This window comes from Oncorhynchus kisutch, unplaced genomic scaffold (genome assembly GCF_002021735.2).
Source record: "Oncorhynchus kisutch isolate 150728-3 unplaced genomic scaffold, Okis_V2 scaffold1617, whole genome shotgun sequence".
Lineage (NCBI taxonomy): Eukaryota > Metazoa > Chordata > Actinopteri > Salmoniformes > Salmonidae > Oncorhynchus > Oncorhynchus kisutch.
The window spans coordinates 16,478-43,081 of NW_022263562.1; the positions used below are offsets into that span (position 1 = coordinate 16,478).

At 44.7% G+C, this 26,604-nt stretch overlaps 2 protein-coding genes across 2 annotated transcripts; both read right to left on the minus strand.

Annotated features, from left to right (window-relative positions):
* Positions 1-41: 41 nt before the first annotated feature.
* On the minus strand, positions 42-21,143 carry LOC116366964 (T-cell surface glycoprotein CD3 zeta chain-like). The gene is made up of 7 exons (XM_031818780.1): positions 20,768-21,143; positions 1,647-1,747; positions 1,476-1,523; positions 1,316-1,390; positions 1,182-1,211; positions 996-1,085; positions 42-685 (listed from the first exon to the last, which is right to left on the minus strand). Exons 1-7 carry the CDS (start codon positions 20,826-20,828, stop codon positions 620-622), a joined length of 471 nt encoding a protein of 156 aa, XP_031674640.1. The 5' UTR covers positions 20,829-21,143; the 3' UTR covers positions 42-619.
* Positions 21,144-21,427: 284 nt separating this feature from the next.
* LOC116366967 (protein CREG1-like) lies at positions 21,428-24,739 on the minus strand. The gene is made up of 4 exons (XM_031818782.1): positions 24,101-24,739; positions 23,180-23,299; positions 22,866-23,066; positions 21,428-22,537 (listed from the first exon to the last, which is right to left on the minus strand). Exons 1-3 carry the CDS (start codon positions 24,383-24,385, stop codon positions 22,866-22,868), a joined length of 606 nt encoding a protein of 201 aa, XP_031674642.1. The 5' UTR covers positions 24,386-24,739; the 3' UTR covers positions 21,428-22,537.
* Between the last annotated feature and the right edge of the window lie 1,865 nt (positions 24,740-26,604).

Sequence of the window (26,604 nt, forward strand, 5' to 3'; positions counted from 1 at the left end):
TTGTGTCTCTCCTTTGCAGAAGAAAAGGACAAACCTGATAATCAGATCTTTGTAATGGCTTTATTATAGTGCTGAGGCACATTATTTCTTATAAACATGAGGGGAACGTTTACACTGTACACTGTATGCAAAATAACAACCTACATATTTATTCTTTAATTACATTACTCCAGGTATAAACTAGAAAAGCAGTAGCCAGTGAGGAAGGGTTGGTAGAATGAGTGTCAGGGTCAAAGGTTACAGACTGGGGGTGTATGGGGAGAAGAGACGAGCTAAAGTGATAAAATAGTGATAAAATATAATCAAGTTCATATATTAAGACAGTTATGAAATTGTTACTGGCGCAAAAGTCTACAGATTTTCCAACAAAAGCCTGAACGATAAAAAGGGAGTAACACAACTGCAAACATACTTTTTACACAACAAGGACTGTTGTAGATATCAGTGATTATTGGTGGGTTGGTGGGTAAATAACTAACTATTCACCAATTTAAAATGATTTGAGAAGAGGGATATGTAACTGTTGCATACAACAACACTGTAGCAGTATACTGGACGCAGATAGAAAGGCAAACAGGACAGACCGCTGGACGAGGCGTGATCCTCCAGGATGTTTCGGTTAGCGAGGAGGGAGAGGCTGCATCTGGAGAGAGTCATAGGTATCCTTGGTGGCGGCACTCAAACCCTGATAGAGAGATGGAGGGGGACACAGTCAACTAGGATTCATCCCAAATCTCTCACTAAACCCTTGCCTCGTCCACTTTGTTCCAAACCTCTCACTGCACACTTCCTTCCCTCTCATCTACTTCCCTACCACTGTCCCCTCAGAGAGAAACTAATAGTGAAAGGGCTGTTGTTTGTGTATTCGGGCCTTGTTAATTGGTTGGTTTCAGCGGTGGGGCGTGGTCAATAGGGAACGTGCAAGTAAGTGTTTCGTTGGACTGTGTGAACCATGTGTATCCTGTGCATCCCACAAATAAACTTCCACTACACACCTGGTACACCTGGTCGTTCTTGTTCCTGCGGCGCTGCTTGTCCTTCACAGCGATCTCCCTGTACGTGTCGTCTGTTGGTTTTTTAAGGGACTGCGGAGGGAAACAGTGAGTTATGAGAAACATCCATATCTATTATAATATCTAAAATAACATGAAATGATACTGTATGTTGGGTAATACACTTACCGTGTAAGTGTCGTCATTATTCCTGCGATTCTGTGAATAATATAACAAGGTACACAGAATCAGGCTTTTGATGCATGATTGGGGTAATACGAATCTCATTCTTCTACATGACATATAGATCCACACACACTTACATCGCGTGCCGTTGCACTCTCTGGATCTTTTCTGTTTATTCGTCCATAACCGCCCCCGTCCGTAGGTTTCAGATCCTACAAAACACAGGGACAGTGTTCCAGGATCATCAACACAACCCCCCCCTCTGCCACCCACACACACACACACACGACTACTCACTGTGTAGATATCGTCATCCTCCAATATCTTGCCCTTGGACTTGAAGAACTACAAGACAGAGAGATCAGCCAAATATGTTGAGACAATAACTGGTCCTAAAAAAACCTATATGGTACCCGTATATCCAGTCAGAGGTTAATCTGCATCTGTGGTGTGTAAACTTGGACTCACTTTCTCTCTGAGCAACAGTCCAGTGATGACGAGACCGTAGAGCAGGAGGAAGCCGTCCAGAATGTAGCAGAGTTTAGGGTCGTACAGTGGAGTCATCGCCTCTGCAGGGGAGAGGTTGACATTAATGAGAACACACACACAAACACCCCCGGTAAAACCCACCCCTCACTGGTAGAAGGATTATGTCAGGAAGGTGAATGGAAGTAGGTGTGTGTGTGTGTGTGTGTGTGTGTGTGTGTGTGTGTGTGTGTGTGTGTGTGTGTGTGTATGTGTCTATGTGCACTCACTTTCTCACACACACACACACGTATAGAACAGAAACAGTTTGTTAACTTTTTCACTTCTCTCTCTCTCTCTGCATCTCAGGAAGACAGTCATATGACAGTCAGGCTCAGTGTGGTTGCTGTGACTCTAAGCCTTTTTGTGGTGGGGGTGAGTGGAGCTGTATCTAGCTCAGTGGTTTCCTCAGCTGCAACACGTTCTGCGTCTGAGGTGGTATAACTGCCTATGTGAGCCCCAGGTGTGTGTTTCTGTTACTTATATGGCATCAGCAAAGACCTATTTCCAACTTACTTTGTACCAGGACTGACTAAAGCTTAGAGACCAAATCAGCCACATCCAAACCATAGGTATCGGTCCATGGACTGCAAAATACACCCTCCCCCCTCCTTATCTTTCATTTCCACTAGGACATATCTGATCTAGAAACAGTTTGGCCTCCAAGAGAGAGACTGACGATAAGGACGCAGTCAGGATTACAGAAGCCAATGAAACCCTGTGGTCAGGCCTCAGGATGGCTGAGACACTGAAACCCTGTGGTCAGGCCTCAGGATGGCTGAGACACTGAAACCCTGTGGTCAGGCCTCAGGATGGCTGAGACACTGAAACCCTGTGGTCAGGCCTCAGGATGGCTGAGACACTGAAACCCTGTGGTCAGGCCTCAGGATGGCTGAGACACTGAAACCCTGTGGTCAGGCCTCAGGATGGCTGAGACACTGAAACACTGTGGTCAGGCCTCAGGATGGCTGAGACACTGAAACCCTGTGGTCAGGCCTCAGGATGGCTGAGACACTGAAACCCTGTGGTCAGGCCTCAGGATGGCTGAGACACTGAAACCCTGTGGTCAGGCCTCAGGATGGCTGAGACACTGAAACACTGTGGTCAGGCCTCAGGATGGCTGAGACACTGAAACACTGTGGTCAGGCCTCAGGATGGCTGAGACACTGAAACACTGTGGTCAGGCCTCAGGATGGCTGAGACACTGAAACACTGTGGTCAGGCCTCAGGATGGCTGAGACACTGAAACACTGTGGTCAGTAAGCTCTTAAGAAGTGTATAGAGTATACCAAACATTAGGAACACCTGGCCTTGAACTGAGTTTACCTTCAGAGGGACAATAGGAGGAGACCTTCAGCACGGTGAATACAGAGGCAAGTGTGTGTATGTGTGTGTGTGTGTGTGTGTGTGTGTGTGTGTGTGTGTGTGTGTATGTGTGTGTGTGTTTCCAGATTCAGAAAAGTTCACAATTGTCCTTTTGTCCTGATCTGTGTGTCTGGATGATCATGTGACCTCCAGGTAACTGTCTGCATGCACAGAGCCCTTGCTGTTTAGTAATAATACATGTATTTGTAGATGTGGAGATGTTTTCTACTGCAATCTGCTGTCCGCTTGCACCTGCAGTGAATGAGAGAGGAGGCTGAGCAGTAGTCTACATGTGTCAGTCAGTGAATGAGAGAGGAGGCTGAGCAGTAGTCTACATGCGTCAGTCAGTGAATGAGAGAGGAGGCTGAGCAGTAGTCTACATGTGTCAGTCAGTGAATGAGAGAGGGAGGCTGAGCAGTAGTCTACATGTGTCAGTCAGTGAATGAGAGAGGGAGGATATGCAGTAGTCTACATGTGTCAGTCAGTGAATGAGAGAGGAGGCTGAGCAGTAGTCTACATGTGTCAGTCAGTGAATGAGAGAGGGAGGCTGAGCAGTAGTCTACATGTGTCAGTCAGTGAATGAGAGGGAGGATATGCAGTAGTCTACATGTGTCAGTCAGTGAAAGAGAGGGATGCTGTGCAGTAGTCTACATGTGTCAGTCAGTGAATGAGAGAGGGAGGCTGTGCAGTAGTCGACATGTGTCAGTCAGTGAATGAGAGAGGAGGCTGAGCAGTAGTCTACATGTGTCAGTCAGTGAATGAGAGAGGGAGGCTGTGCAGTAGTCTACATGTGTCAGTCAGTGAATGAGAGAGGGAGGCTGAGCAGTAGTCTACATGTGTCAGTCAGTGAATGAGAGGGAGGATATGCAGTAGTCTACATGTGTCAGTCAGTGAAAGAGAGGGATGCTGTGCAGTAGTCTACATGTGTCAGTCAGTGAATGAGAGAGGGAGGCTGTGCAGTAGTCTACATGTGTCAGTCAGTGAATGAGAGAGGAGGCTGAGCAGTAGTCTACATGTGTCAGTCAGTGAATGAGAGAGGGAGGCTGTGCAGTAGTCTACATGTGTCAGTCAGTGAATGAGAGGGAGGATATGCAGTAGTCTACATGTGTCAGTCAGTGAATGAGAGAGGGATGCTGTGCAGTAGTCTACATGTGTCAGTCAGTGAATGAGAGAGGGAGGCTGTGCAGTAGTCTACATGTGCCAGTCAGTGAATGAGAGGGAGGATATGCAGTAGTCTACATGCGTCAGTCAGTGAATGAGAGGGAGGATATGCAGTAGTCTACATGCGTCAGTCAGTGAATGAGAGAGGGAGGATATGCAGTAGTCTACATGCGTCAGTCAGTGAATGAGAGAGGGAGGATATGCAGTAGTCTACATGTGTCAGTCAGTGAATGAGAGAGGGAAGATATGCCGTAGTCTACATGTGTCAGTCAGTGAATGAGAGAGGGAGGATATGCAGTAGTCTACATGTGTCAGTCAGTGAATGAGAGACGGAGGATATGTAGTAGTCTACATGTGTCAGTCAGTGAATGAGAGAGGAGGCTGAGCAGTAGTCTACATGTGTCAGTCAGTGAATGAGAGAGGAGGCTGAGCAGTAGTCTACATGCGTCAGTCAGTGAATGAGAGAGGATGCTGAGCAGTAGTCTACATGCGTCAGTCAGTGAATGAGAGAGGGAGGATACAGTAGTCTACATGTGTCAGTCAGTGAATGAGAGAGGATGCTGAGCAGTAGTCTACATGCGTCAGTCAGTGAATGAGAGAGGGAGGATATGCAGTAGTCTACATGTGTCAGTCAGTGAATGAGAGAGGAGGCTGTGCAGTAGTCTACATGTGTCAGTCAGTGAATGAGAGAGGAGGCTGTGCAGTAGTCTACATGTGTCAGTCAGGAATGAGAGAGGAGGCTGTGCAGTAGTCTACATGTGTCAGTCAGTAATGAGAGAGGGAGAATATGCAGTAGTCTACATGTGTCAGTCAGTGAATGAGAGAGGGAGGATATGCAGTAGTCTACATGTGTCAGTCAGTGAATGAGAGAGGGAGGATATGCAGTAGTAGTCTACATGTGTCAGTCAGTGAATGAGAGAGGGAGGATATGCAGTAGTCTACATGTGTCAGTCAGTGAATGAGAGAGGGAGGATATGCAGTAGTCTACATGTGTCAGTCAGTGAATGAGAGAGGAGGCTGAGCAGTAGTCTACATGTGTCAGTCAGTGAATGAGAGAGGAGGCTGAGCAGTAGTCTACATGCGTCAGTCAGTGAATGAGAGAGGAGGCTGAGCAGTAGTCTACATGTGTCAGTCAGGAATGAGAGAGGAGGCTGTGCAGTAGTCTACATGTGTCAGTCAGTGAATGAGAGAGGGAGGATATGCAGTAGTAGTCTACATGTGTCAGTCAGTGAATGAGAGAGGGAGGATATGCAGTAGTCTACATGTGTCAGTCAGTGAATGAGAGAGGGAGGATATGCAGTAGTCTACATGTGTCAGTCAGTGAATGAGAGAGGAGGCTGAGCAGTAGTCTACATGTGTCAGTCAGGAATGAGAGAGGAGGCTGTGCAGTAGTCTACATGTGTCAGTCAGTAATGAGAGAGGGAGAATATGCAGTAGTCTACATGTGTCAGTCAGTGAATGAGAGAGGGAGGATATGCAGTAGTCTACATGTGTCAGTCAGGAATGAGAGAGGAGGACGTGCAGTACACTACATGTGTCAGTCAGTGAATGAGAGAGGGAGGATATGCAGTAGTCTACATGTGTCAGTCAGTGAATGAGAGAGGGAGGATATGTAGTAGTCTACATGTGTCAGTCAGTGAATGAGAGAGGAGGCTGAGCAGTAGTCTACATGTGTCAGTCAGTGAATGAGAGAGGAGGCTGAGCAGTAGTCTACATGCGTCAGTCAGTGAATGAGAGAGGATGCTGAGCAGTAGTCTACATGCGTCAGTCAGTGAATGAGAGAGGGAGGATACAGTAGTCTACATGTGTCAGTCAGTGAATGAGAGAGGATGCTGAGCAGTAGTCTACATGCGTCAGTCAGTGAATGAGAGAGGGAGGATATGCAGTAGTCTACATGTGTCAGTCAGTGAATGAGAGAGGAGGCTGTGCAGTAGTCTACATGTGTCAGTCAGTGAATGAGAGAGGAGGCTGTGCAGTAGTCTACATGTGTCAGTCAGGAATGAGAGAGGAGGCTGTGCAGTAGTCTACATGTGTCAGTCAGTAATGAGAGAGGGAGAATATGCAGTAGTCTACATGTGTCAGTCAGTGAATGAGAGAGGGAGGATATGCAGTAGTAGTCTACATGTGTCAGTCAGTGAATGAGAGAGGGAGGATATGCAGTAGTCTACATGTGTCAGTCAGTGAATGAGAGAGGGAGGATATGCAGTAGTCTACATGTGTCAGTCAGTGAATGAGAGAGGAGGCTGAGCAGTAGTCTACATGTGTCAGTCAGTGAATGAGAGAGGAGGCTGAGCAGTAGTCTACATGCGTCAGTCAGTGAATGAGAGAGGAGGCTGAGCAGTAGTCTACATGTGTCAGTCAGGAATGAGAGAGGAGGCTGTGCAGTAGTCTACATGTGTCAGTCAGTGAATGAGAGAGGGAGGATATGCAGTAGTAGTCTACATGTGTCAGTCAGTGAATGAGAGAGGGAGGATATGCAGTAGTCTACATGTGTCAGTCAGTAATGAGAGAGGGAGAATATGCAGTAGTCTACATGTGTCAGTCAGTGAATGAGAGAGGGAGGATATGCAGTAGTCTACATGTGTCAGTCAGTGAATGAGAGAGGGAGGATATGCAGTAGTCTACATGTGTCAGTCAGTGAATGAGAGAGGAGGCTGAGCAGTAGTCTACATGTGTCAGTCAGTGAATGAGAGAGGAGGCTGAGCAGTAGTCTACATGCGTCAGTCAGTGAATGAGAGAGGAGGCTGAGCAGTAGTCTACATGAGGCAGTCAGTGAATGAGAGAGGATGCTGAGCAGTAGTCTACATGCGTCAGTCAGTGAATGAGAGAGGGAGGATACAGTAGTCTACATGTGTCAGTCAGTGAATGAGAGAGGAGGCTGAGCAGTAGTCTACATGCGTCAGTCAGTGAATGAGAGAGGAGGCTGAGCAGTAGTCTACATGAGGCAGTCAGTGAATGAGAGAGGATGCTGAGCAGTAGTCTACATGCGTCAGTCAGTGAATGAGAGAGGGAGGATACAGTAGTCTACATGTGTCAGTCAGTGAATGAGAGAGGAGGCTGTGCAGTAGTCTACATATGTCAGCCAGTGAATGAGAGATGAGGCTGTGCAGTAGTCTACATGTGTCAGTCAGGAATGAGAGAGGAGGCTGTGCAGTAGTCTACATGTGTCAGTCAGTAATGAGAGAGGGAGGATATGCAGTAGTCTACATGTGTCAGTCAGTGAATGAGAGAGGGAGGATATGCAGTAGTCTACATATGCCAGTCAGTGAATGAGAGAGGATGCTGTGCAGTAGTCTACATGTGTCAGTCAGGAATGAGAGAGGAGGCTGTGCAGTAGTCTACATGTGTCAGTCAGTGAATGAGAGAGGGAGGATATGTAGTCTACATGTGTCAGTCAGTGAATGAGAGAGGAGGCTGAGCAGTAGTCTACATGTGTCAGTCAGTGAATGAGAGAGGAGGCTGAGCAGTAGTCTACATGCGTCAGTCAGTGAATGAGAGAGGATGCTGAGCAGTAGTCTACATGCGTCAGTCAGTGAATGAGAGAGGGAGGATACAGTAGTCTACATGTGTCAGTCAGTGAATGAGAGAGGATGCTGAGCAGTAGTCTACATGCGTCAGTCAGTGAATGAGAGAGGGAGGATATGCAGTAGTCTACATGTGTCAGTCAGTGAATGAGAGAGGAGGCTGTGCAGTAGTCTACATGTGTCAGTCAGTGAATGAGAGAGGAGGCTGTGCAGTAGTCTACATGTGTCAGTCAGGAATGAGAGAGGAGGCTGTGCAGTAGTCTACATGTGTCAGTCAGTAATGAGAGAGGGAGAATATGCAGTAGTCTACATGTGTCAGTCAGTGAATGAGAGAGGGAGGATATGCAGTAGTAGTCTACATGTGTCAGTCAGTGAATGAGAGAGGGAGGATATGCAGTAGTCTACATGTGTCAGTCAGTGAATGAGAGAGGGAGGATATGCAGTAGTCTACATGTGTCAGTCAGTGAATGAGAGAGGAGGCTGAGCAGTAGTCTACATGTGTCAGTCAGTGAATGAGAGAGGAGGCTGAGCAGTAGTCTACATGCGTCAGTCAGTGAATGAGAGAGGAGGCTGAGCAGTAGTCTACATGTGTCAGTCAGGAATGAGAGAGGAGGCTGTGCAGTAGTCTACATGTGTCAGTCAGTGAATGAGAGAGGGAGGATATGCAGTAGTAGTCTACATGTGTCAGTCAGTGAATGAGAGAGGGAGGATATGCAGTAGTCTACATGTGTCAGTCAGTAATGAGAGAGGGAGAATATGCAGTAGTCTACATGTGTCAGTCAGTGAATGAGAGAGGGAGGATATGCAGTAGTCTACATGTGTCAGTCAGTGAATGAGAGAGGGAGGATATGCAGTAGTCTACATGTGTCAGTCAGTGAATGAGAGAGGAGGCTGAGCAGTAGTCTACATGTGTCAGTCAGTGAATGAGAGAGGAGGCTGAGCAGTAGTCTACATGCGTCAGTCAGTGAATGAGAGAGGAGGCTGAGCAGTAGTCTACATGAGGCAGTCAGTGAATGAGAGAGGATGCTGAGCAGTAGTCTACATGCGTCAGTCAGTGAATGAGAGAGGGAGGATACAGTAGTCTACATGTGTCAGTCAGTGAATGAGAGAGGAGGCTGAGCAGTAGTCTACATGCGTCAGTCAGTGAATGAGAGAGGAGGCTGAGCAGTAGTCTACATGAGGCAGTCAGTGAATGAGAGAGGATGCTGAGCAGTAGTCTACATGCGTCAGTCAGTGAATGAGAGAGGGAGGATACAGTAGTCTACATGTGTCAGTCAGTGAATGAGAGAGGAGGCTGTGCAGTAGTCTACATATGTCAGCCAGTGAATGAGAGATGAGGCTGTGCAGTAGTCTACATGTGTCAGTCAGGAATGAGAGAGGAGGCTGTGCAGTAGTCTACATGTGTCAGTCAGTAATGAGAGAGGGAGGATATGCAGTAGTCTACATGTGTCAGTCAGTGAATGAGAGAGGGAGGATATGCAGTAGTCTACATATGCCAGTCAGTGAATGAGAGAGGATGCTGTGCAGTAGTCTACATGTGTCAGTCAGGAATGAGAGAGGAGGCTGTGCAGTAGTCTACATGTGTCAGTCAGTGAATGAGAGAGGGAGGATATGTAGTCTACATGTGTCAGTCAGTGAATGAGAGAGGAGGCTGAGCAGTAGTCTACATGTGTCAGTCAGTGAATGAGAGAGGGAGGATATGCAGTAGTCTACATGTGTCAGTCAGGAATGAGAGAGGAGGACGTGCAGTACACTACATGTGTCAGTCAGTGAATGAGAGAGGAGGCTGTGCAGTAGTCTACATGCCAGTCAGTGAATGAGAGAGGGAGGATATGTGGTCTGATGAACTTGTCCGGCTGCATTAGCAGCACTGTACCACCAGGGTTGTTGAACCAGCCTAAAATAAAATGGTCCTTCGCCTCATGTCACCTGCACTAAAAGCCATGGCAGAACACAGGATGTGACTCATAGAAGACAGGGTCAGGGCTCCAGTAGCAGACTGGTGCTGGGTCGCATTCATTAGGTACCTGGACGGAAGATAACAGACAAACACGGAGGGGCCACCTGAAATTGTCCAATAATAAACTTTTGTTTTCGTTTCCTGTTGCAAAATGTTTTGCTAAGGTGTGGGCTAATGAAGACGACCCTGTTAGGACCTTGTAAGAGGGGCCTCATCGAAACTCTACAACAGGAAATGCTTTCTTAGTCTAATCAAGTAATAATGTAGTCATTTGGTGAATGCATTTATCCAAGGAGACTAAAAGATACTCAATTCAAAATGTTTGCAGCTTGATGATTAAGTTCAGAATTGAACATTCCGCTGGTTTTCCTTGCCTTTCAGAATCTAAATAATTGATTTAATTAATTGTGCAAATAATAAAACCTACAGCAACAGCTATAGAACACAGCTAGATTGTATGGTCATTTGTGAATTGTTTCATTGAGGTCTGCTCTGTGTAAAGACTACAGCATCACAATGTCCAAGTATTTCCTTCATCCTCCCTGACCCTTTGTCTGTTCTGTCGTTTACCCTCAGAAAGTGTGACGGAGGCAGAGCTGTTGAAAGTGTGACGGAGGCAGAGCTGTTGAAAGTGTGACGGAGGCAGAGCTGTTGAAAGTGTGACGGAGGCAGAGCTGTTGAAAGTGTGACGGAGGCAGAGCTATTGAAAGTGGGACGGAGGCAGAGCTATTGAAAGTGGGACGGAGGCAGAGCTATTGAAAGTGGGACGGAGGCAGAGCTATTGAAAGTGGGACGGAGGCAGAGCTATTGAAAGTGGGACGGAGGCAGAGCTATTGAAAGTGGGACGGAGGCAGAGCTATTGAAAGTGGGACGGAGGCAGAGCTATTGAAAGTGGGACGGAGGCAGAGCTATTGAAAGTGGGACGGAGGCAGAGCTATTGAAAGTGGGACGGAGGCAGAGCTATTGAAAGTGGGACGGAGGCAGAGCTATTGAAAGTGGGACGGAGGCAGAGCTATTGAAAGTGGGACGGAGGCAGAGCTATTGAATGTCTGGAATCAGAAGCATAAAGTTGCACCCTGACCCTTAAAGAAAAGTCCTACAGATCCCGTGTGGGATTTTTCCTGCAGTCTTAGGTCAACATAATATACACTGAGTGTACACATATTAGGAACACCTTCCCAATATTGAGTTGCACCACCTTTTGCTTTCAGAACAGCCTCAAATCGTTGGGGCATATCGAAAGCGTTCCACAGGGGTGCTGGCCCATGTTGACTCCATTCTTGATACACATAGTAAACTGTTGAGCGTGAAAAACCCAGCAGCGTTGAAGTTCTTGACACAAACCGGTGTGCCTGGCACCTACTACCCTACTCTGTTCAAAGCCACTTAAATGTTTTGTCTTGCCCATTCACCTTCTGAATGGCACACACACAATCTGTGTCTCAATTGTCTCAAGGCTTAAAAATCCTTCTTTAACCCGTCTCCTTCCCTTCATCTACACTGATTGAAGTGGATTTAACAAGTGACATCAATAAGGGATCCCAGCTTCACCTGGTCAGTCTGTCATGGAAAGAGCAGGTGTTCCTAATGTTTTGTACACTAAACGGTAGAGACTGAGGCACGGTGCACAGTGTTGCACACCGCATCAACTCTATTCACTTGACTTTTTTGTATAATGTATGTAAACTCTGGCTTCAATCAGATCACGGGTTAACCGGCGATAGCAGACACCCGCATAGCAGATGTTTCGCCGTTGTCGAAGGAGGTGGAACTGCGTTGGAGCTGTCAAAATCGGCGAGCGGCTGCTCTTGCGATCATGGTCACGAAGCCACACTGTCCCACTGGCGTTAGAAGTTCAGAAGGAGAAAGTGGAGGCTCTATAGAAATAATGACGCTCACATTGAAAAACATTCAACCAAATAGTTTCTATCATCATAATGGAGGTGTAGATCACATCTCACATTCCACTGTTCTGACTTAGAAACAAGGCTGCATGGGATTTCTGTTCATGCCACTCCGTGCAGCCAATGGCAATGTCCGCTTTAGGTATAATGCCAGGAGCTGCTTGTGGATTTGACAGCTTCTAACGCAGTCCTACCTCCGGCACCTCCGAAACGACCACTGTGCGGATGTTGGACAAAGTGGATCTGAATGAATAGAGCAGTTTGTGTACATTCTGTTTCTCTCACTATATTGTTAAATTGCTAGCAGCACCAAGTCATATTCTGGGCATGTGTAGGAATGAAAGATGATTCTGATGTTTAACGACAGATGGCCCACAGTTTACTGAGCAGAATTGGACATTGAGTGAGTGATTGACTAAATGAACAGTCTTTGTTCTGTGTTTGTAGCACCTTTTAATGTGTACATACTACAAAACAACATTTACAATGAGGTCATACTGAAAACTAATCAATTGTTTACTGAAACGTTTTGTCTTTTGACCTAGGAGGGAGACGTTTCCACTATCACTAGCACTGCCATGATCGTGGCTGTGGTCGCCTCACAGACTGTCTCTCCCTTCCCACCACAGGTAAGCCTTAGTGTGGTTAAAGCCTCCTCAGGGGCCTCAGCAGCAAGGGCCAAGCACATGTGGCAGGAACAGCAATACTTTGTCTCCACTTCAAAGTACTTGCTCCAGATAGTTCATCACGTTAAGGTTGACATTATTTTTTTTTTTATCTGTGTTCTTCATCACTTCATACTCAAATGAGATGCTTTATAGCACCATATTGTGCAATACTTCCACTGTGCAACACATTTACATGTGAACAAGTTCTAGTGAAGGTTAACCCTGATTACATGTTGTGCACCTTAAGTTAGGGTCAACTACACCCACACTCTGAACTACAGGGCTATGGAGAAACCACATGTCCTGTAAGAGGCCTACTGACAGGACATTAAATGTAATGTGATTAACCCCAGCACCATGAAACGTGAGGTATGATTACGGTCAAGTACTAGATCGCAGATCATCGTGAAGTGACATTATCTGACACAGGAAGCTTTGAGTGTGACGCTGTCAGTGAGAGGCTGGGGGGGGGTATATCAGACCTGACATGATGGGCTCCGCAGGTTGTTTCCTAATAACTATTTTTAAGAAACAGCTGCATCGCTACAAGACCATATCTCGGTCTCTCTCTGCATTGTGGTCAGAGTTCGTATCTCAAACCCTGAAACGCTACAGAGTCCAGTTGTATAATATATTGCACAATTTTGTGTGTGTGAATGTATGCCTGTGAATTTGCAAGAATACGTTATCTACCCGAAGGAGTTATTCGGCCGGCTCCTCCGTCGCGACGTTACCTGAACGCCCATCTGCGGCCTGCTAACCGTTAGCTGTCTTACCGGCTGCTATCTGAATAGACAATCGGACAATTTTTTTATTATTATTATTTTTAAATTATTTTTTAAATTATTATTATTATCTTTTCTTCTTGGGCCTCTATAACTATATCTATTGTTTTTATTTTTGTTGTTGTTGTGTGATTTGGATTAATCCCCTCTACCACACGGAACCCCACTAATCTACTGACGGAACGTAAGGGGTGGCTAACAGACCTCCATCCTATGCTAGCTTGCTACCGATGCCCTGGCTAGCTGTCTAAATCACCAACCAACCTCTCCACTCACCGGACCCTTTTGATCACTCGACTAAGCATGCCTATCCTTAATGTCAATATGTCTTGTCCATTTCTGTTCTGGTTAGTGTTTATTGGCTTATTTCACTGTAGAGCCTCTAGTCCTGCTCACTATACCTTATCCAACCTATTAGTTCCACCACCCACACATGCAATGACATCTCCTGGTTTCAACGATGTTTCTAGAGACAATATCTCTCTCTTCATCACTCAATACCTAGGTTTACCTCCACTGTATTCACATCCTACCATACATTTGTCTGTACATTATACCTTGATGCTATTTTATCGCCCCCAGAAACCTCCTTTTACTCTATGTTCCAGACGTTCTAGACGACCAATTCTCATAGCTTTTAGCCGTACCCTTATTCTACTCCTCCTATGTTCCTCTGGCGATGTAGAGGTGAATCCAGGCCCTGCAGTGCCTAGCTCCACTCCTATTCCCCAGGCGCTCTCTTTTGACGACTTCTGTAACCGTAATAGCCTTGGTTTCATGCATGTTAACATTAGAAGCCTCCTCCCTAAGTTTGTTCTATTCACTGCTTTAGCACACTCTGCCAACCCGGATGTTCTAGCTGTGTCTGAATCCTGGCTTAGGAAGACCACCAAAAATTCTGAAGTTTTAATTCCAAACTACAACATTTTCAGACAAGATAGAACTGCCAAAGGGGGCGGTGTTGCAATCTACTGCAAAGATAGCCTGCAGAGTTCTGTCCTACTATCCAGGTCTGTACCCAAACAATTTGAACTTCTACTTTTAAAAATCCACCTCTCTAAAAACAAGTCTCTCACCGTTGCCGCCTGCTATAGACCACCCTCTGCCCCCAGCTGTGCTCTGGACACCATATGTGAACTGATTGCCCCCCATCTATCTTCAGAGTTCGTGCTGCTAGGCGACCTAAACTGGAACATGCTTAACACCCCAGCCATCCTACAATCTAAACTTGATGCCCTCAATCTCACACAAATAATCAATGAACCTACCAGGTACCTCCCCAAAACCTTAAACACGGGCACCCTCATAGATATCATCCTAACCAACTTCCCCTCTAAATACACCTCTGCTGTCTTCAACCAAGATCTCAGCGATCACTGCCTCATTGCCTGCATCCGTAATGGGTCAGCGGTCAAACGACCTCCACTCATCACTGTAAAACGCTCCCTGAAACACTTCTGCGAGCAGGCCTTTCTAATCGACCTGGCCGGGGTATCCTGGAAGGATATTGATCTCATCCCGTCAGTAGAGGATGCCTGGATATTTTTTAAAAATGCCTTCCTAACCATCTTAAATAAACATGCCCCATTCAAGAAATTTAGAACCAGGAACAGATATAGCCCTTGGTTCTCCCCAGACCTGACTGCCCTTAACCAACACAAAAACATCCTATGGCGTTCTGCATTAGCATCGAACAGCCCCCGTGATATGCAGCTGTTCAGGGAAGCTAGAAATCATTATACACAGGCAGTTAGAAAAGCCAAGGCTAGCTTTTTCAAGCAGAAATTTGCTTCCTGCAACACTAACTCAAAAAAGTTCTGGGACACTGTAAAGTCCATGGAGAATAAGAACACCTCCTCCCAGCTGCCCACTGCACTGAAGATAGGAAACACTGTCACCACTGATAAATCCACCATAATTGAGAATTTCAATAAGCATTTTTCTACGGCTGGCCATGCTTTCCACCTGGCTACTCCTACCCCGGACAACAGCACTGCACCCCCAACAGCAACTCGCCCAAGCCTTCCCCATTTCTCCTTCTCCCAAATCCATTCAGCTGATGTTCTGAAAGAGCTGCAAAATCTGGACCCCTACAAATCAGCCGGGCTAGACAATCTGGACCCTTTCTTTCTAAAATTATCTGCCGAAATTGTTGCCACCCCTATTACTAGCCTGTTCAACCTCTCTTTCGTGTCGTCTGAGATTCCCAAAGATTGGAAAGCAGCTGCGGTCATCCCCCTCTTCAAAGGGGGGGACACTCTTGACCCAAACTGCTACAGACCTATATCTATCCTACCGTGCCTTTCTAAGGTCTTCGAAAGCCAAGTCAACAAACAGATTACCGACCATTTCGAATCTCACCATACCTTCTCTGCTATGCAATCTGGTTTCAGAGCTGGTCATGGGTGCACCTCAGCCACGCTCAAGGTCCTAAACGATATCTTAACCGCCATCGATAAGAAACATTACTGTGCAGCCGTATTCATTGATCTGGCCAAGGCTTTCGACTCTGTCAATCACCATATCCTCATCGGCAGACTCGACAGCCTTGGTTTCTCAAATGATTGCCTCGCCTGGTTCACCAACTACTTCTCTGATAGAGTTCAGTGTGTCAAGTCGGAGGGTCTGCTGTCCGGACCTCTGGCAGTCTCTATGGGGGTGCCACAGGGTTCAATTCTTGGACCGACTCTCTTCTCTGTATACATCAATGAGGTCGCTCTTGCTGCTGGTGAGTCCCTGATCCACCTCTACGCAGACGACACCATTCTGTATACTTCCGGCCCTTCTTTGGACACTGTGTTAACAACCCTCCAGGCAAGCTTCAATGCAATACAACTCTCCTTCCGTGGCCTCCAATTGCTCTTAAATACAAGTAAAACTAAATGCATGCTCTTCAACCGATCGCTACCTGCACCTACCCGCCTGTCCAACATCACTACTCTGGACGGCTCTGACTTAGAATACGTGGACAACTACAAATACTTAGGTGTCTGGTTAGACTGTAAACTCTCCTTCCAGACCCATATCAAACATCTCCAATCCAAAGTTAAATCTAGAATTGGCTTCCTATTTCGCAACAAAGCATCCTTCACTCATGCTGCCAAACATACCCTTGTAAAACTGACCATCCTACCAATCCTCGACTTTGGCGATGTCATTTACAAAATAGCCTCCAATACCCTACTCAACAAATTGGATGCAGTCTATCACAGTGCAATCCGTTTTATCACCAAAGCCCCATATACTACCCACCATTGCGACCTGTACGCTCTCGTTGGCTGGCCCTCGCTTCATACTCGTCGCCAAACCCACTGGCTCCATGTCATCTACAAGACCCTGCTAGGTAAAGTCCCCCCTTATCTCAGCTCGCTGGTCACCATAGCATCTCCCACCTGTAGCACACGCTCCAGCAGGTATATCTCTCTAGTCACCCCCAAGACCAATTCTTTCTTTGGCCGCCTCTCCTTCCAGTTCTCTGCTGCCAATGACTGGAACGAACTACAAAAATCTCTGAAACTGGAAACACTTATCTCCCTCACCAGCTTTAAGCACCAACTGTCAGAGCAGCTCACAGATTACTGCACCTGTACATAGCCCACCTATAATTTAGCCCAAACAACTACCTCTTTCCCAACTGTATTTAATTTTTATTTATTTATTTATTTTGCTCCTTTGCACCCCATTATTTTTTTATTTCTACTTTGCACATTCTTCCATTGCAAAACTACCATTCCAGTATTTTACTTGCTATATTGTATTTACTTTGCCATCATGGCCTTTTTTTGCCTTTACCTCCCTTCTCACCTCATTTGCTCACATTGTATATAGACTTGTTTATACTGCATTATTGACTGTATGTTTGTTTTTACTCCATGTGTAACTCTGTGTCGTTTTATCTGTCGAACTGCTTTGCTTTATCTTGGCCAGGTCGCAATTGTAAATGAGAACTTGTTCTCAACTTGCCTACCTGGTTAAATAAAGGTAAAATAAAAAAATAAATAAAAAAAAGAAAAAATATTTTAAACAGAAATATTGGAATTTGTCTACGTTGTGTGGAAACCTAGCCTGTTTTTCACTGAGTATGTGAATCCAACATTGATTATTACATTAAGGGGAGAGAATTTTGAAATAGCCCACCCATAAAACAAGGATTGTGTGTTTGATTGAATAGTAGCCTCAGTCTAGTCCATCTCAGGCCTGACCAGTGCAGTGCCACAGGTAAACGGTGACAATTTGAAAGGTTACAAGCTTTTTAATTGTTGTTAAAGAGTTTGCTGCTGAGGTCTTTTATTGCCAACTTTAGCACCATGTACTGCCAGTGACCGTGTTGATGGAACATACCATATATCTACTGGTCTCCTAAAAAGGAAACTGACTGAAATCTTTGTTTTGATAGATTATTTTGCAGTGTGGTGACATCAACATCTGTCATTTCTCGGTAGAAGTTTGTTGGAAAGAGAGAATCAAGTAGGTGTGTTAAAATCCGTGTTTAAAAAGTGACACTCAGCAACTTTGATGTACCGTCATTGAGTGATGTGATTTCACCTACGGAAAACTCTTTTGGAAGACGTGAATACATTTCCATTCAGCTTTTGCCTCTGAAGACAGACTGTTTATGTTTCAATTACATAATCAGATGATTTGAGTAGTAAAAAAACATTGTTTTTCATCAGAGATTGTTGATCAGTCTTTGGAGCCTGTTGAGCAATGACAGCATAGTTTAACACGCAGGCCAATATTAAGGGTGCAATTTAGCTGGATGAATTGCATTAAAACATTTTGAATAGACTATCGCGTTTAAAATAAAAATTCTGCAAATCAACACATTAGTAATTTTACATAAACTGCATCTTAAACCCCAAAAGTTGCTCACTGTGATGAAATAAATATCACTACATGTCATTTCAGATTTTATGGACCTGCCTTTGTCATTGGGATTTAATTTGTTAATAGTGTAACTGGTAGTATCAAATTTCAAACTCTTGTGTTGTTGAGAGTGGAAACAGAAGGCCCTCCTACATGGTTCTCCGTCTCAGTGGGATATGAGTGAGAGACAACCCCAACCCTGTCATGGTTACAGTAATGTATCTCACACCAAACACTGTGTTCTATGACAGGTTCAAAAACAAAGCTTCCCCAAAATGGCACAGCCAACTGGCAGAAAGGAGAGAACCGCTGACTGAACATTAAATGGAGAGGTTGAAATACATTGATTGTTTCTCTAATGCAAACACAATGAGCAAATCATAAAGCGCAAAGTGGAGAAGCTATTGACAACACTGACACGTTCTCTAATAAGCGTGTAAGAGGACCTGTCCAGTTAGGCAGTATATCGTAATATATACATCTTTACGTCCGAATAGGAAACTTGTATATTGTCCAAAAGAACCCACCATTATTTAAACGCATAGTAGAGTAACCAGAAAACCTTCCAGCTTGTTAAATAGCTTATCTAAATAAAGAGTTGACCATTGACCGTCATTCACACGCATACGAACGCACACGCACTCTACACACACACTGTTGTACGGTGCTATTATACATTTTGTATTGTAAATATGTAGTGGTGTAATAATGTTATATGATGTACTGTTTTATCTTTTGTTTTATGTGTAATGTAATGTCTTAATGTGTTTGGACCCCAGGAAGAGTAGCTAATGGCAGCAGCGAATGGGGGATCTCTAATAAATACAAATTGGTTGACAACGGGGCCTGAGCGCTCACACATACTGTAGACTAGCCTACGTCGCCGACACTGCCTCTGCAAAATCAGAAAGTTACAATTATGAAATAAATATTTTTTAATTAAGTAATCATTAGCAATTTCGTTGTTAGCGTGAACCAATCCAAAATGTATTTCTGCATTAGATATTCTTCAAGTGACCCCTCATTCTGTCTTTGAGAGAGAAAAAAAAAGTTGAAAGTCAAATCATGATGCTCTCTCTCCTCCTTTTCTAAACCTTACCATAACCTTTATTTCACTGGTTGTGTTCTATGATTACATTACCCTTTCTGGTAGAACATTACATTACGGCACAGTGCTAAGTGATAATGACAAGGTAATGGTAAGGTATATTGCTACTCACAATGAAAACAGTCTTTGTCCAGATAGGGATAGTCTAACTTCAATATAATAATATTATTATTATTATTATTATTGATTGAGAGTAATGCACCATATACTTTGCACTATATTATAAACTGGGTGGTTCGAGCCCTGAATACGGATTGGCTAAAAGCCGTGGTTTGAGACCGTATAACAAAACATTTATTTTGACTGTTCCAATTACATGTTTAGAAGAAAAAGAAACGCACACCTATTAAGACGAGGTGCTGGCTAGCGGAGTAAAACACCTATTAAGACGAGGTGCTGGCTAGCGGAGTAGAACACCTATTAAGACGAGGTGCTGGCTAGCGGAGTAGAACACCTATTAAGACGAGGTGCTGGCTAGCGGAGTAGAACACCTATTAAGACGAGGTGCTGGCTAGCGGAGTAGAAACTTGAAAATAAAAGAGCCGCACACTCTAGGAGCTCAGATGCAAACATTTAATTACCAACGTTTCGACAGCCAAGCTGTCTTCATCAGGGTATAATCCATCAGGGTATAATCCATCAGGGTATAATCCATCAGGGTATAATGTTTGCATCTGAGCTCCTCGAGTGTGCGGCTCTCTTTTATTTTCAAACTAATTACATGTCTAACCAGTTTATACCAGCAATAAGGTACCTCATGGGTTTGTGGTATATGGCCAATATACCACGGATAAGGGCTTTATCCAGGCACTCTGCGTTGCATCGTACATACGAACAACCCTTAACCATGGTATATTGGCCATACACTACACCCTCTTCAGGCCTTATTTCTTAAACATAACAATACAACAACAATACCGTAACTTACAGTGAGGGTTTGAGAATGACTGTTGGAACAGGAAACAAGAATATGATAGTTTTACTGGAATTAACAAATCTAGGTAGATGTTTTAAATTGGCTTGTTTAAAAAAAAATATTCAACCTGTCCCCTTTGATGAGAGAGCACAACAATCAGAGTGGAAGGAGACAGCAGACACCTCTGTATTCTCCACATGATCAAAACCCAACTCAGTCTTGTGTACAATACAGATCACACACACTTCACAGTAACGTAACATTTGAAAGCCAATCCAAACCAACGTGAGGGCATTGACACGATGGAGAGAGTAGTAAATGTGGTAGTAAAAAGTCCCTTCATTCAGGGCCAAGAAGTTAAATATGGGTCAAGTTAGTATTTCCTCTAACAATATGCCCTGGTTCTAAACACCTGTGTGAGAATCTGGAACTCGTGTTTATTAAACCCTCTAAATGACTACAGCGCTGTGTTTTGCTCTCCCTCATTTGTCTTTTCCTGCTTCATCAAAGATGGCCGACTCTTGTTGAGAAACGGAGGACACCACCGTGAGTGAGCGGTGTTTAACCCAGCGGGATTCAAAGCACCGTGCAGGCATCATAGGTAGTATGACTCCATTTGAGTGGGTGCCTGTACAGCTGTATAATGGTCTATAATGAGTAAACTAGACTTTCAGCTAAATACTACAGAGTTACACCAGCTCTTTGATGATACCAGGTTGTTGGAGGCTTCAGATGGTTGAGCACCGATTGACAGGGGTCAGGGATGAGCCCAGGTGCAAAGAGAAACAGGGTTTGGAGGGGTCTTACCGACATAGGGTAGTGTAGTAGACAGGACCAGCAGGCCTCCTGTCCACTTCCGAGGGTCCATCGCTCCTCTCTGGATGGGTGCGGTCGAGCCCCTTCTCTTAGAAACAGTCCCGCACTCCTCTCTGCTGTCTTTCTGGGCCTTGGGGGATGATGGCCCTCCAAAGCTGGGTTTTGTGGGCAACCTCTCGTTCTCCTGTCTCTCTCTGTGTTGGGGTGGTGTTGTCCTCCTACAGCAGCTGCTTGAGGCCGAGTGATGCCTCGACTCGCTGGCGGCTCCTCGCCTTAGCGTACAGGAAGTGGCTTAGTGTTGCTCCACCTGGTTACACAAGACAGACACACACGCCTCTCTCAGCCTGGCCTACACTTCCCTTATCCTCAACTATAAAGACATGGCTCCTTCTCATTACTCAGAGGAGGCACTTCCTGTCAATGTTGAGCGGAATATGTTTTTGACTGAAGGGCTGTGTGTTATACAATTGTATTGGACTCATCTACTTAGTAGCCCAGTGACTGAAGAGCTGTGTGCTATAAGTTCTATTGGACTCATCTACTTAGTAGCCCAGTGTGACCAGTCATGCTCACTTGCATCCTACATGGGAAAACCAACCTGATTATTTAATGAGAGAAATATTACATTTAAGAAGAACAAAGGAAAGTACATACAAAATAAAGCTTTATTTATACAAATCATCCATCATTTTGTTTACAAAAATATGTATCGTGTCAGCATCAATAGAGAATACAGGAACATATATATATAATACTTATTTCACATAGAAAATACAAAGAATGTATTTAAATTCCAGCAAAAATCAGAAGTGATGTTGTAAAACTGAATATATTTTGTTTTAAATGCATGTCATATTTAGGCATGAAATTGAATTTAAATGAATTAGACCCAAACTGATTAAATGAAGACTAGACTAAAAAAGGTTTACTTGTAAAATGAGAAATGGATTTGTAGATGACAAGTGCAATGCTTCATAATCAACACATACCACTAACTATAAACACAATTTAAATCAACAAGTCATGTTTTTCCTCTGCTTTAAACAAATGGTTCACCCAAATTACAACGTATTCTAATTGATGGATACCTACATTAAAAAGGTATTCTATGGAGCCAGCATCTGCCACCCAGAATGTGGGTTTGTTTACCTTGCTACAGCTTATTGGTGGTATTGTCCAAAAACAAGAGTGGTGGTACCCTTGTTGGCATACCCCAAATGGCATTAAACAAAAATCACCTCCATACTACTACAACAAATGTCATTTGGTCAAACTATCCTTCAAGCCAGTTGCTTCTGTCTGTACCAAGCATCACACCTCCCCCTCTTGTGGTAAAAATACAACACTGCATATGACTGCTCACATGGGAGAGATGCCATCAATTCTTTCTTATAACTACAAAAGCCAAATGAACTCCCTAACGACGAAGGCAGTCCTTAAAATAATTATATTGCACAACAATAGAGCTTCCTAAAGGGTATAACCCACAATTACACACAGATCCATCCCTATAGCCATACATTTCAATTGGAAGCATATGAGAGAAACGCTGAATTCCAAACCATCCCCTTCCCACAGACACCCCAGTAGATATTACATTATTTGGAAGTCAGCAAATGGCCATTATTGAGCTAATTTAGTTGGGGGAAGAAAAGAAAACAAGTCTTCATTGTTCCAAATATTGGGTCCATCCTCCCCTGCCCTCTAGATCACTATGAAACACTTAGGATTCCTCCTCATCAAACTGGCTATGGTGTCCTCCTAAAAGAATCACAAGACAGAAATACAACGGTCAGCTGTTCTGAAGTCACTCTAAACTAAAACAGTGACTCCGTACATTTGTCACGTGCACCTAGTGCTATTCATTACTTTCATTCCTGACAATAAACCATAATCGATGACACATTGATCAAACTCCATGACATCTGACCAATCAGGCTCTGTTTCAGAGGTGCACTCCACAAAAGTGCATCCTAAGATTATTTGCACGAGGCAGTGAAACCCCTAGTCACTGATCCAGTGTCAGAGGCTAGGGGTTGTTTCGGGACAAGGCCTCAAAGGCAAGAGAAAAGCATCAATAGCTACTCACTCAGTGGTGTCTCTTGTAGGGTGTAGCCTTGAAGTAGTCTTCTGGGGTGACTGTCTTTACCCCTCCAAAGTAGTCCAGAACCCACACCTTGGTGATGTTCATCTTGGCAAAGAACCAGTTGTGGTCGGTGGGCCAGTCGACCATCTCAGGGTGGCGACTGAACAGGGCTTTCTTGGCAAAGGTGGCCTCTGTACCGTTGATCTGTCAGAAACATACAGGTAAACAGAACAGTGAGGATTCATGAAGATAAACACTGTGCAAGTGAGTGAGACTGATTGTGTGTGTGAGTGTGTGTGTGTGTCATTAACACTCACCTCCAGCACAGAGCCAGAGAAGATGATGTGGGCACAAAGGGGATCCTGAGGGTCGTATCCTTGGTTCTTACAGAAGTCTGTCTGGGCCAGGGACATGGACAAGGAAGCCTGGGGGTTCACCTGAAACACACAGTCAGTATCTCCTTACTCTTCAGCAGATCCCTTTTGAATGGCGGCACACATGTAGGTTATTTATTAGAGAAAACGTCAAAAGTTTAGCCTATGGCTTTAGGTATATGCCAGGAGCCGCTTGTGAATTTGACAGCTCTAACAAAGTTCATGCGGATGTTGGCTAATGGTGATCTGACTGAATTGAGCCCAAAAGAGTGTCAAACTGGTGTAACAGTATAACTTTAGACCGTCCCCTCGCCCATACCCGGGCACGAACCAGGGACCCTCTGCACCATCGTTACCCATCGCTCCACAAAAGCCACGGCCCTTGCAGAGCAAGGGGAAGTACTACTTCAAGGTGTGTGTGTATACTGTCAGAGCAAGTGACGTCACCGATTGAAACACTTTAGCGCGCACCACCGCTAACTTAAGCTAGCGTTTCACATCCGTTACACTGGCATACATGGTGCTGGCTGGGTCAGACTAGGAGCTGTCAATTCATTGCCACAGTCAACATAAGACTGAAATATGAGGTCATTACAAAAAAAATGCTGTGTCACGCCCCAAAAGCAGCTGACTCATGATGGGCCAATGAGTTGCATAATTTAACAACTTTCAGTCATGGCTCTAAATGGAAATAAAGTGTCAACTACAAATGGAACAAGGACTTTTTCTTGCAGTAGGCGACATCATGCAAATAATAACCTTATCTTTCATCGACTTTACGTTATTGTATTGTCTTGACATTGTTGGCACCAGTGATCCATACCTTTCCTACGTTGCAATTGATATAAATATTGTCCTACCCACCTTTAAATCCTGGACAGAGATCTCCATAGTGGTGAGGTACATGTAGGGCACCCCAGTCCCAGACCCAACTGGTCCGTCACTGGTAGAGAACGCATTGGAGAAGGGTTGTCCTTGCACTGGCTCATGGGTCGATATTGTGGCCATGGAAGCCCAGTTGCACTGGTTGGCGACGAATCTAGCCATCCTGGCGACTTCCTCGTGCGGAGGGATTCTGTAAAGTTCTCCGGGCATCGCGAAAAGCAGTAGAAGCCCTGCTGCCAGCAATGTGTTCATGTTGACTTCCATCTCCTCCGTAAACCACTGAGGTATAAGAACGTCGAAAGAAAGGAACGAGGAGTGTTTTGTACGCTGCGGTCACGTGATCAGGGACGTGTGTCATGTGACTTTACAACTGGGCGCAGTGATGCCAATTTAGCAATTTTGTTGCTAGATTTAGCAACTTTTCAGAGTACCCTGGCAACTTTTTTTCAACCAGCACCTAGCCACAAGTTTAGCTACTTTTAAAAATGTATTTGGAACTTTTAGCAACTGTTGAAAAGTGACTCAAACGCTAAAATGCATTTTCCCTCTAAATGACACAAATACGATTTCCTCTGTCACACAATCAGTCACAACACATGCGCCTGGCTGCAAAAGTGAATTGTGAGTGTCGTCACCAGCAGGCGCTCAGCTCGTGCACAAGGCAGCAACAGGCCAGCAGTAATTTCAGCAAATTGCAAGTCATTGTTGGCTGACTGCAGCAGCAGTAGTATGCTTTTGACGAGACAAACCCAATGAATATAGTTGGTCACAAATGTTTGATCTTGAACAGAACTTACAACATCAATCAACATGGCTCAATCAAAATTGTATAGCCAGAAGTACAGAAAAGAGTGGGAGTCTGTACCTGAATTTAATTAAAAGGTGGCTGAAGCCAGTAATTGGGGATGATTGTCAGGCATACTGTGCGTAGTGCAAATCAGACATGCTTGCAAAAATGTATGACATCAAAAACATTGTGCTACAGCAAAGCATGTAAATAAAGCAGAACCGTACAACCCCACAACGCAGTCTACATTACCACAGTTGGTTAAGAAAGTGGATAACTACAAAAGGGCAGAAGCTACTATGGCAATGGCCATTGTGGAGCATTGTTAGATGCTAGCATGCAACCATTTAGGTATGGCTTGCAAAGCTGCCCAGATTCTGTGGCAGCAACAAACTTCCAAATGCACCGCACCAAGTGCACAGAAATTATTAGGGGAGTACTGGCTCCTTGTTTTCTCCAAAGGGTAACATCAGAAGTTAGGGATGAGAAGTTCAGTCTCCTTTTGGATGAGTCCACTGATGTCAGAGTTTCGAAATACCTGCATGTGGTGATTCAGTATTTCAGTGCTAAAAAAATAACCGTTGTGTCCACATTTCTCAGGCTGGTTGAATTGGAGAGGGGTGATGCAGGATCAATAGTAAAGGTGGTAGTTGAGTTTCTTGAGAAGTGTAACCTTAAAAAAGGGAATATTCAGGGAATTGGCACTGATAATGCGTCCGTAATGACTGGGGTGTACAAGATTTTAAAGGAAGAATGTGCATTGCCCAATTCGGTACTCATCCGCTGTGTGTGCCATTATTTACAATTGGCTGTCAGTGCAGCATCCAAAGAAACCATCCCTAGGAGTGTTGAGTACTTAATCAGGGAAACCTACAACTGGTTTTCCATTTCCCCAAAACGACACGAGGCGTACAAAGCAGTGTATCATTAATTGTGGCCAGAAAGCCCTACAGAACACCAAAGTGTGTGCCACACGTTGGCTATCGATTGAGCCTGCGGTAACTCATATTGAGCCAGTGGGAAGAACTGAAACTCCACTTTGAGGTGACCAAGGCCAGTGAGCATTACTACATGGCGGATGTGCTCCACGCCACATACATGGACAAGACCAACTATGTCTACCTGACGTTCTTGAAATCAATCCTGTCTGACGTACAAGTTGCAGTGAAGTCATTTGAGGGAGAGCAAACAGATCCTGTCAAGCTTTAGGACAATCTGGTATACCTCTTAACATCAATTTGCAGCAGAGTAGTCAACCCTATGGCAAAAATGGATGTCCTGAAGGATGCCATTGATGGACATCTCAGTCCATTACCATACCTTGGGTACCTTTTAGAGAGCACGGTGTACCAACTCAGTCTTGCGCCAGAGGACAAAAAGGTCATTCGGAGACAGTGCATCAACTACATTGTTGCATTAAGCAAGGAGCTGCAAGCAAGGCTCCCAAACAACCTTGAAGCCTTGTGACACATGGCCTTGTTCAGTGTTAAGGAAACACTAAAGCACAATAAAGGCACCACTGAAATGATTAAAGTAGCTGAGCTACTGGGATACCAGCCCCAAACAAGTGATAAAATTGTTTCCCATTGGAGAAACATCCATCTGTTTAGGTGGGACTCAACTGAAAATACAGTTGAGTTTTGGAGTTAAGTCAATAACTACACGGACTCTTCCGGGTCGAATCCATTTGAAGAAC

Excerpts from the sequence above, each read along its gene's own strand:
- LOC116366964 (XM_031818780.1), bottom strand. The coding sequence starts at position 20,828 with ATGGACCCTCGGAAGTGGACAGGAGGCCTGCTGGTCCTGTCTACTACA. Across the intron at positions 1,748-20,767 it reads TACTACACTACCCTATGTCG|AGGCGATGACTCCACTGTAC; the intron begins GTAAGACCCCTC and ends TCTCCCCTGCAG. Across the intron at positions 1,212-1,315 it reads AGAGTGCAACGGCACGCGAT|AATCGCAGGAATAATGACGA; the intron begins GTAAGTGTGTGT and ends TATTATTCACAG.
- LOC116366967 (XM_031818782.1), bottom strand. The coding sequence starts at position 24,385 with ATGGAAGTCAACATGAACACATTGCTGGCAGCAGGGCTTCTACTGCTT. Across the intron at positions 23,300-24,100 it reads TCTCTGTCCAGGATTTAAAG|GTGAACCCCCAGGCTTCCTT; the intron begins GTGGGTAGGACA and ends TGTGTGTTTCAG. Across the intron at positions 23,067-23,179 it reads TCTCTGGCTCTGTGCTGGAG|ATCAACGGTACAGAGGCCAC; the intron begins GTGAGTGTTAAT and ends TGTTTCTGACAG.